This window comes from Plectropomus leopardus, chromosome 5 (assembly GCF_026936395.1).
Source record: "Plectropomus leopardus strain MGB_pleo_1.0 chromosome 5, ASM2693639v1, whole genome shotgun sequence".
Lineage (NCBI taxonomy): Eukaryota > Metazoa > Chordata > Actinopteri > Perciformes > Serranidae > Plectropomus > Plectropomus leopardus.
The window spans coordinates 1,936,547-1,948,149 of NC_142180.1; the positions used below are offsets into that span (position 1 = coordinate 1,936,547).

The 11,603-nt window shown below is 38.1% G+C and overlaps 1 protein-coding gene across 1 annotated transcript; it reads right to left on the reverse strand.

Moving 5' to 3' along the window:
* Nucleotides 1-268: 268 nt before the first annotated feature.
* On the reverse strand, nt 269-11,204 carry rad54l (RAD54 like). Its single transcript, XM_042512863.2, has 18 exons — nt 10,859-11,204; nt 10,635-10,724; nt 10,029-10,133; nt 9,870-9,930; nt 9,650-9,785; nt 8,865-8,934; nt 7,794-8,082; nt 7,572-7,696; nt 6,806-6,956; nt 6,567-6,693; nt 6,296-6,370; nt 5,555-5,685; nt 5,295-5,405; nt 4,202-4,325; nt 4,034-4,112; nt 3,769-3,948; nt 3,325-3,488; nt 269-2,487 (listed from the first exon to the last, which is right to left on the reverse strand). Exons 1-18 carry the CDS (start codon nt 10,907-10,909, stop codon nt 2,286-2,288), a joined length of 2,271 nt encoding a protein of 756 aa, XP_042368797.2. The 5' UTR covers nt 10,910-11,204; the 3' UTR covers nt 269-2,285.
* Nucleotides 11,205-11,603: the final 399 nt, after the last annotated feature.

The window sequence follows — 11,603 nt, forward strand, 5'->3', positions numbered from 1 at the left end:
TTCTTTAATAACAGCCTAACTAATTGCAGACAAACTACAGTGAAAATCTTTATTTATGACTTACAAATATATTTGATATAATATGTAAAATGGCATAAGTACACCTGCAGAGTCGATAGCTTATTAGAAATTTATAACACAATTTATTGATGATTAATGATGCATTTACAGCTACATTGTAACCATTTTTTGTTTTTATCAAATGATTATAATTGACCTAAAATAAAATAGGCCAAAGTGATATACTAAGCATTACTAAAGTAATAAGTTGTGTAAACTTTTTAAAAAACTAGCCCTTTTGGAAAGTGGTGTTGTATCAAAGACGGTTTCCCCATCGATATGTGTCCTTCATTTCAGCCCAACCCAAACCGCTCGTTTTTTTATGGTTTGATACTTATAGCATTTATCACTTTATGGTTTTATTCCAGACCTAGGTGTTTCTCCTGTGTTTTAATTATTTTGGCACTTAGTTTTACCTGAGGATGTACATAATTCTCTTTTTCATTATTAATTATTATTTTATTACATTTTTGTTATTCCCTCTATTTGCCCCACTTCCCCTCTTTTCATGAAATATCAATTTTGTACATTTTATATTATATGCTATATTTTCTATTATTTAACACTACAACTTTGATCAATGAATCCAAACATTGGTAAACCACAGGAGTAAGATAACTGGTCGTTTCTCTGTCCCCCCTGAGCATGTTAACTAACCCCTTTTTATTTTATTTTTTTTTTAAAAAAACATACCAACTATGCATTAACAGGGGGAAACAGTATTCAGTGGAAGAACACACTTCGTTACAACAGTGTTACCACAATATCTCTATTCCTAAATTGTGACCAGACCTCATCAACAATAACTGCAAGCTAACAAAATGCAGTAAACTGCAACTGGATAATCCAGCTATGGCCAACATGAAACACTGTGACATGATTGTTGGCTTAAGATTTTATTCTGAGGTCTGTGCTGAAATCAGATTAGCACCGAGGTAAAGGGTCAGACACATCCTCGCTATTACTATCACACAATGACGGCTGTTTGACATACAATGAACACTCTGATTCACTGCTGTTTCCAGAGTGAAGCAAAGACAGCAGAGAACAGAAGCTTGTAGAGAGTCAGATAAATGGGTGAATGGAGAGGGTCACTCAGCTTTAGTGTTGCATCTGTGGATTATAAACACGCAACTAGGCTACCAAAAGAGTAACTGCTCCCAGTCAAATGATCCTGTTTGTGCTGCCAACAAGGAACAACAACATGGGTCTTATGCACCCTGAGGTGAGGTGGCATGGCACTAAGGCAAGTTACTGAAATTGTGGGCTGTTTAAAGGCCTTTGCGCACAAAAGACAAAAGGAAAACACACACAAAACAAAAATACTTTTTTGGACGATTACTCGCCTACAAAACGTTCACAAGAAGGATAATATTCACATTCTGTGCATTCCACCGGAAATTAAATGTTCGCACTGTCATACAATTATCACTTGTTGTGTGTCTTTATAAGAAACCTACACTCAACTTTAGCAGGTGGCACCATGTATGGCCTTTAACAGACTAGAAAGGCACTTTACAAGTCCCTTACCATTTACTATTTAACCCTTTGAAACCTGAATCAACATCGATTTCTTGTGTTACCCTCAGATGCCTTTCACAGCTGTTAAAACCTCTGAAACCTGAGCAAATTGGCTTGATTTCTTTTGAAAACATGGCTAAAAAGGCAACAAACACCTTAGCAAGAAATGTCCGGTGGTTTGCAAGAAATTAGGAACAGCTGACAAAAAAATGACCTGAAAATTAAAAATTAAATTCAATTAAAAACACGGAAAAAAAGAGAGAGAGCAAAAAAGAAAAAAAAATAGAAATTTGTTTTTTAATTACAATTACATTTTTGCAATTTTTCAAGCATTTATTCCTTTTTTCACCATTTTTTCTTTTCTTTTTTTCTAAATTGTGGGGGTTTTCTTGTAACTTTTTACTAATTCCTTGCTTATTTGGGTTAATTTCTTGAGAAGTTGCTGATTTTCTTCTTTCCATGTCTCTGAAAAAGATTAAGCCAATTTGTTAAGGTTTCAAGGTCACAAATGAAAAAAAATCCAGTATCAATGTCAATGCTTTTTGCCCCGAGAAGTTACTGCATTCATGATGGACAGATTACAAATCATTCTTTTTTGGTTTTAATATTTTAAAAAAATCCAACACAATAACTGAATAACAAATAAATAACAGAGTACACAGTCCATGCGGTCGAGTGATTGATCGTCTGTAGAGCTTCTCCTGCTATACTACACCCTTCTGGTCCTCATGAGAGCGTTGGTGAAAGACGAATGATACGGCAGCATCCCAGGAAGCTTTCAGCACCTGGTCCCTCAGGCCCTTCTTGTCAAAGCAGTGGTTCCACTGGGAGAGGTCACTGGTACAGTCAGAGTCATCAGCAGGAGGCCGCACCTCCCTACTGTTCACACAGCGGCGGCAGCGAAACCTAACAACACCGCAAGAGGGGGGATGAGTTCAAAACACCAGGAACATTATGATCATGCATGACCTATGACAAAATGAAAAAAATTAATATATGTTGAGAGATGTAATCTAATAAATGTAGCATCATTCAAGAATTTTCCGAATCATGTTTACCAAACTCTCTTAACAGACTTGTTTCATTTCAGCCTGATGAATTCCACCTGTTCATGATCATCAGCATGACCAACACCCTGACACTGACACACAAGGCAACCTGTTCTGCTCTGTTTCTAGCCAAACTTCATTCACAGAAATGTTACAGAATAGCTAAAAGAGAACTGTCACACTGTTGATATCAAGTACTGCTGTCAGAAAGACAATAAGAAACACAATAAATTATGTTAGAGGACCAGTTTGTTGTTGAAAATATTTTCTACACAATTAGAAAATATTAATAGTTGAGCTCCTAATGATTTGTCTTTACAACAGTGCTGTACTGTGACAGACAGAGAGACAGTGGTGTATTTCTGCAGCCATATGCATGGCTTTAAAGATCTGACAAAAAGAATGCATACTTCAGCCTTTGTACAAACACAGCTTTAACTGTGAATTTACAGTTTTTTATGCATCTGGCCCCTAGGATCAAGGTAAGGTAACACCCGTAAGTAGATTTGGTTTGTAGTAAAAGACAAGGTTTCCTTCTTGCAAACGTTTTCAAACAGCAAAGAGAATAGACAAATTAAAGCAGTCAGATTTCAACAAACACTCAAGTCAAAAGTTACTTGTCAATGGCAACTCAATTCTCCTCAGAGTGAGCAGCATGAACTACTGTACTTGTGAGAGTGATTTGTTGTGTTACCTGTCATGTGTGTCGCTGGTTGTCTCCTCGTTGAGAGTGAATAGTTCTCGGAGTTCACCCAGAGAGAAGTGACGCTCCACGTCCTGCTCCTCATCCACCACACAGCTGCTCAGGGCCTTCTTATGGGCCTGCCTCTGCAGGATCTTCTCCTCGATCGTCCCCGTCTGGCAACAACCACACACACACACACACACACACACACACACACACACACACACACACACACACACACACACACACACACACACACACACACACACACACACACACACACACACACTATTGATTTCAAGGTCCTCAACTTTGCTGAATAATTCAGTCAGTAGAAATACCTAATTTATGTTTCCAAAAACATTCCCGATGTCACTTAAAACCTAAAACAGACATTAAGCAGTGGTGATGATCTCTTTTAGGTCTGCATCTTGTGAGCTGTGATGAACTCACCGACAGCAGTCTGTAAATGTAGCACGTCTTCTTCTGGCCGTCTCTCCATACCCGTGCCATCGCTTGCTCGTCATTGGCTGGGTTCCAGTCAGGATCAAACATAACCAAGCGATTAGCACCAATCAGATTCAGGCCACATCCACCTGCCTTGCTACTCAGCATGAAGATGAACTCTGGATTCTGAGAAACACATTGATTCAGATGTTGTTCAGCTGCTTCACAAAGCTCACAGTGAGTGTTGTTTGAAATGGAATTTCCAACTCACAGATGGACTGTTGAATCTTTCTACGATCTTGGCCCTTTTCTTGATAGACATTGTGCCATCCAGTCGAACATAGAGGTATCTGTAAAAAACCAGCAAGAGGGTTGTTGATCACTTAAACCCAGAAATCACATAATAGACACAAATAAAAAGCAGTTTGTGGAAAAGTACCTTCTAGATCTGCAGAGCTTTTCAAAGAGGTCCAGTGTTTGAGTGTAGTTGGAGACAAGCACCACCTTGTCACTGGTTGTAGTCCTTGTCATTGCCAGAATGTAGTCAAGAACCAGCATTTTCCCTGGAACCAAGGAAACAATTTCTTACCCATGAACAGGTTGTGTATGAGTCAAACAGAGTTGTCCGCATGTAATATCCCGTTCAGAAACAGAACAATCTGTCAATAAAACACTATGAAAAAAGGGTTGCCCATCAGCTCCTCCATCCCAACTGACTACACAGTAAGTGACTGAAATGATAATACAAGCAGAACCAGCCCTTCAAGCTATTAATGAGGCGGCCACACATCTTAAGATGTTCACATCCGTCCCTGTAATTCTGACCCTCTTAGAACAAGTCAGTTTAAACTTTGTTGTGGTAGAAAGTGACTCAGCAGGAGCCATCAAGCTATGTATCTGGATTACTTTTACACCAACTGCTGTGTACTGAGCAATATGTAACATGAATGAATTATTTTATTTCAGTTACATGTATCATGTGAAACAGATTATTTCACACTTTGTTTTCAATCAGTAACTAAAAAAGCAATATGCTGAAGTCCAAATAATAAAAAAACCATTACACTCTAAACTGTAATCCTCTATTATTCCACACTATAATCAGTCCTGAATTATTTCACACTATCATACATTATAATTTGTAATCATTTTACATTTTTAGACTTTTTTTAAAATTCAGCAGAGAGCCCATTCCATAACCTGACTCCCAAAACTGAAATATTATTATATCTATATTTTACATTTGTTCTCACTTTACATGTTTCAAAAATGAACAACACTCTTAAATTATAATTTCTTTCTCTCAATTCAAAAAAATCAATACAGACCAGAATGCTTTTGTTAACAACTCGAAAAAGTATTTCCAATGTTTTTAAATACACAATATCTACAAATTTTAAGGTGCGGGATCCTCGAAAAATATTGGCAGAATCATAATAGCCAGCTTTATGTACTATCCTAAAAGCTATTCTCTGAAGTTTAATTATAAGGTCTCGATTTGTTTCACATGCATGCTATTTACATGTTCTCACCAGAGAGCTGAGGCTCCACAGCTTTAGTGCAGTAGCCTGGTGGAAACAGATCCAGCGCCCCCTCAAAGCCCTCCTCACCCTCCACACACTTGTCATAGATGAGAGCTGGGTCTGTGACAAACAACAGTGGTTAGTATTTCTACTAAGCAGCTGATAATTTTACATAAGCAGATGGACACTGTGTGGCTAATGCCATAAAAGACAAACATAAGACAGCCTCAACCACAGTGTCCCCTGTTCCATTTGGCTTCAGCACTTACGATTGCATAGTTTCTTGAGTGATGTGATGGAGGACAGGGAGGAGACACTTATTTTGCCCTCTTGTAACGTCTCGATGGGTTTGGCCTGCCTCAGGAAGCGCTTATAGAGCTCTGACTGCAGAGGAGTCAGCCTGCAGGAAAACAGTCATTATTTACTACATGTTTACAGAAGTATTTCACAGATATTAGAAGGGTCCTCTCAGCCGTCTGTGCAGTGGAAAGAAGCAAATACTGGAAATTGGTGCTAAATGACCAGAGAAGAAAGAGGAAAAGGACGCTTTGCCCAAGAGGTAGAAAACCTACAACTACCAGAAGGCAATACGCTGCATCGCACTAATAAAGGCCCCCGTTGCCGGGTGAAGTAATGCAAACTCGTCCATGTGACACAAGGATGGACAGCTGGTAAAAACTCATATTACAGTTAAAGTATGATAAAACATGTTTCTGAAAACATGTAACAGAGTTTTAGTTCATATTTTTCAGCACTTAATTTAACGTTTGATCAAAGTTTTTTTCAGCCTCACTGTGCCAGAATCAGTATTGAGCTCACTTGCTGTTCACAAATTCTTGCTATTACAGCTACTTAGGGCACTAAAATATGTTTCTGAAAACACTTTAGGAAAGGAATAGGCAGTGCAGGAGGGCTGGAGGGATATGTGGGCACTAGTTAGATGAAGGGAAGAACTTTGCATTAACTTCTCCTCAACCTCCTCGTACCAGAAACCAAATGAGTCAACCTACCTGCAACACACAACCTGCTCAATTTTCACAGGAAGATATTTAGACAAGATATCAGAAGTTCTCCTGATCAAGCACCTGTGGACACAAAAAGTCATTTTTACAGAGGGACGTTTCACTTAAAGGAGTGAAATGCAGCCAAAACATTTTTACACCAGTGTGGTCTGCAGATGCATAAGTATGTAAGAAAAACAGAAACGGAAAACTTCTTTTATCACTATTGCCCTGTTTTTTGTTTCTTTCTGTCTCATTATTAAGTCTCATTATTGGTCACCTGTTGACAATGCCGATCAGCTCCTTGAGTTTCTCCTCTCCAGTCTGTCTGTCTTTATCACTGGCATCTGCATCTCGACCTTTAAGGATGGGAAGCTCAAATCGCTTTTTAAACTCCTGGGCTGTACCTGCCATGAAAGTGGAAAAAAAACAATGGCATTTAAGTGGATCAGGACAAACAGCTGAAATAACCCAAATGTGTTTTAGCTGTTGTGTGTACATGTGTGTGGAGCTACATACCAAGGATTCCAGCATTAACAAAGTGGACCAAGCTGAAGTACTCCAGCAGGTCGTTCTGGATAGGAGTGCCTGATATGAGCACTCTCCTCTGGGCACTCATGGCATTTAGGGCCTGGTATGTCTGGTTGTCAGAGTTCTTCAGCCGATGTCCCTACAGCACACACAACTATTAATGTGAGATCATTGTGCCAACAGTCAAGGATGACTCTGAATTAGGGATGGGCAGTGTGACTTTGAAATAATATCACAATATTATAAAGCTATTTGCAATACACAATACACATCTCAATGTCTTTATATGTCCTCTAAATCAATATTAAGTACTAAAATACAAAGTTATTGAATGAACTGCAGTTACAATAAAGTTAAAGTGACTAACCTCATATAATAAAGTTGAATGCACTCTGGTTAAAATAACATTCAATAAAATACAGTTACAAGGAAGTTGAAAGTATTTTTACATGAAATTTTAAAAAGTACTGTTATTAAATAAATCAAAGCAGGACCCATTGTGCTTTTATTCTGAAGGGCCTGGCTAATCTTGGGCTGGAAGCGTCAATGCTTTTGTGTGTGTCTGAGAGGCAGATACAGAAAAGAGCAAAGAACTGAAACACCTGTGGCTTAAAAAAAACGATGTGATAACTTATTCTCGATGCTTGCGATATAGTCATTTTATATATCACACGTGGAACAAGCCGCGATACTTCTGGTATATTCGATATATCACCCACCCCTACTCTAAAGTATAAAAGATAGGAAGAAAGACCTCGTCACAGATGACAAGTCCAACTTTGCCCTTGTGCAGAACCTCAGCGTGCAGTCGAAATGTCTCATATGAAATGATGAGGATCGGGGTCGGTACTCTCAAACCATGCTGAGAGATGAAGTTCACTAGTAATCACAGTAAACAAAACAATCGATAAGCAAATAAGTATCAATGAGAAGCTTTCCATGAGGTTTGCTGAGGAAGAGGGGAGAGGTGAACCACCTAGCTGTCTGTCGATCCCATCCTTTGAGCCTCCGTCAATGGCCACTGGTGTGACACGTCCTCCCAGCCACTTCCCCACTTCATTATACCAGTTACGAACCAGACTGGAAGGTGAAACCACGATGGCCTTGTCTATCTCTGGCTTGCAATCAGGACTTTGGCGCAGCAGGGTCCATATGAGGGTGATACACTGCAAGGTCTTCCCCAGGCCCATCTCATCAGCCATGATGCATCCGTACGATCCGGAGATGCGTCTCCCCGTCACACATTCCCACAGGAACTTAACCCCCTCAAGAAGATAAAGACATTTATTTTAATCCAAATGAAAAACAATAATAGAATTTTCTGATGCTCTCAGTTGTATCTCACGGTTAATCCCTTTTCTCATAGATGAATACTGGAATCAGTGAATGAAAGCTTCGGAAAAAGCAAGTAAGTGGATCTTGAGTGTGTTTTGTCAATCCATTGTTTTCAAGGTCAAGAATAAACTTCTTAATAAATTTTTTAGTTTCTGAAGAGAAACAATGTAAGACTACTTTATTGACCTTGTGAAAGCTGGATCTGCATTACTTTCCTTGTGCTGCATTCAGACACCTTTTACAAGCTGTTTAATCCTTTGAAACTTGAACAAATTGGTTTGACGCGCAGGAAAAGGCAGTGAGCAAGTGTGCAAAAAATATCCCACATATTGCAAGAAATTAGCAAGAGGTGAAAAGAAAAAAAACACCTGAAAATAATTTTTAAGGGGTAAATTTTAAAATATATATATGAAAATGTAAAAAAAAACAAAACACTAGTCATTATTATACTAATAAAATTTAAATTATGATACAAAAAAGGTATTTTTAAAAATTATTTTCAGGTTATTATCTTGTCTTTTTTTAAAGCAATGTTTTGTTAATTGTTGGGCCTTATCTTGATAAGTTGCTCATTGCCTCCAATTTGCTCAGGTTTCAAAGGGTTCATGTAAAATTCGACATCTTTACTATTACAATAATGCTATGATAAATGCATTGTTTTGTATTATTCTTCTTTTGGTGATTAAAGTTTAGGAAAAAAAAATGGGTTTACCTCTCTCTGATGGGGTCTGAGCACTTTCCCTAAAACTGGATCCACAACAACATGGACTGGCAGTTTTTCTCTGGAAAGGACAAAGAATTTTTCAGGGCTGCACAAGCAACAGTTTATTTCTACAAATCCATATATCTGATCAGAAATAATAATTTAGATAGTCATGTCCAAAGTCTGTCCCGGACACCAATTGTGGCCCTCAGACGATTTTAAACAACGCTGACCTCGACTTTCAAAACATCCTGCATGATTAAGACAATACTAGTTAATCAAGCAAGATCACTGCATTTATTTTCATATACTTCACAATGGCACAACAATCATAGTTTGTAGACAATCGCCAACACGAAACTACATGGCAAAACCTATGAGTTTTGAATGACTGGTAGTAAACAATCAAACTAATGAATTTGAAAAAACTAATGAATACTTTATAAAAAAAGTAAAAGATTCAAACTTTATTCAAACATAATTTCAGCGAACTAAAATACATGAAGGGAGAGACAGAGCACGGGGAGAAAATTAAGAAACATGCATGATGTTAAACATTTTGATGTTAAACGTTTTCACACATGGAGGCATTATATTGACAACTTCAGAAAAGTAATATGCCATTGTGTTCCTTCATGTGGAAGATTACTCTACCAGTGTCACAAAACACACAACAAAATTCAACAACTTTTGCACAACTTTCCATGATTTTTAAATATTCTATGTATTTTCCTAGCCTGAAAAATGTGACTGTAAAATTCTGCTGTTAAGGGTCCCGTGTGTTTTGAACCTACTTGTCAGCTTTGATCAGGTCATGAGCGCTCAGTGTTGGGGGCTCATAAAGAACCAAAGCGTCTTCTGCAAGGTGATCGTGAAGTGCTTTCCTTACTCCTGCACGCTTCAGACCAAGTGCTCTAATTCCCAGCGACCCTGTGGATAATTGATCAAGAGAGCAGTTTCAGTAATTCTTCACAAGACATGAAAGGGAAGCCATAGGGAGTAGAAAAGTGTTACCTGTGTAATTTGGAATAGGAATTTTAAATGGCTTGGAAAGGATACTTCGTATAAATGCCTCCTGTAGAAAGGAGAAAAGAGAGCCTGTTAGGCCTATTGCTGTAGTTTCACACAAAATGTATGCAAAGATGAAGTTCAATAATACAAAACATGGCTTACATGTTTGTCTCCATCCATACATGCAGGCCGATTGTTTAGCTGTGTCAGTGGCTTTCTGAAGGGAGAAATATGGCTCTCTCTGATCTCACTTTTTCTTCTTTTCTCCTGTGAAAAAGCATTACACACATCTCAGTTCCAACCATACCAAATGCTCATCCACAACCATTCTCATTTATTATCATCCTCCCCCCACTAAATTGTGCCATTTTCCTTTATAGTCTGATATGATGAAGAAAAGCAGAATCAGTTCAAGCATGAACAAAATTCTGTTTCTATCTGTCTGTGCATAATACATGGCAGCCATGCATACTTAAATGTAATTCTTTTTTTTTACGACATCTATTTTACATCTGTCCGTCCTGGAAGAGGGCTTCCTCCTCAGTCGCAGCTCCTGAGGTTTCTGTGTTTTTCTTTTTGTCAAGTTTTTCCTTTGTCGATGTGAGGGTCTAAGGACAACAGGATGCCGTATACTGTAAAGCCCTCTGAGGCAAACTGTGATTTGTGCGCAATACCGGGCTGTTCGGAAACTAAATGTAGCAGCTTTGAAGGAAGTGTGGCATATAATAGTTGCCTGTAATATCTGATATTAAATGCTAATTTACTTACAGCTCTAACGTTACAAGTCCAGTCTTCATCTTCACCGGAATCTCCTGCATGCCTCCGTTTAGCGACCTGACTGGGAGCGAGACTCCTTCTCTGGGGTTATCATTTCAGACCAACATGATGAACGTTAGCATTCAAATAGATAGCATTAGTTCAAGCTGGTAGTCAGCACCCGAATGCAGTCTGTAGCACAATGGAGGTAAATGACAATAATTCGGCTTGCTTACCATTTTCCCTCTTTCCTTGGTGTGGCTGTTATCTGTCCGTGTTGCTAGCATTTAATGCTAACACGTCTAGTTAGCCAGAAACAGCTAACTGTTCTATCTGCTTCATCTCATCGGCATAGGCGCTCATGACTGTGCTCCTGTTTTTATCTTACTTTATAAAACACCTCTTCAGCGTGTTAATATAGTCAACTAAGGTGATCTTAGACCCATAGAAAATGTAACAGTAATAGGTCGATATGCAGCTGCAGTTGTCCCTCTAGTTATTGAAGTTCGCGCTAAATGTTTCACAACACTACGGCAAGTCTGAGAGGTCAAACAAGCTGTAGTTGCTCCTGCAGGGTGCCGCCTGCTGGAATACTAAAGTCATTTATCTGATCAACATAAGCTTGTAAAGTACAAATATAAATAAATTCTAGGAAAGATGTCAATTAAACTTTTTTTAACCATATATTCAAATATTATGTTGCAGAAAAAAATATAGCTTGCGCATAATTATTTTTTCAATGTTTAGAATTTTTGGGGGGTTATTCTCTTGTTTATTTTCTTTTGTTTAAACGTTCCTTTTTTGCTTTTTTAAATTAATTTTAAATTTTTTAAATTTTTTTAAATTTATGTATTTCCTGCAGTATTTATGTATTTATGGGTCCATGTATTGTTAAGTTGCTCATTGATTTCTGCCAATGTTTTTGAAAGAAATCAAACCAGTTTGCTCAGGTTGAAGTTAAACCAGCTATACATTTAAATG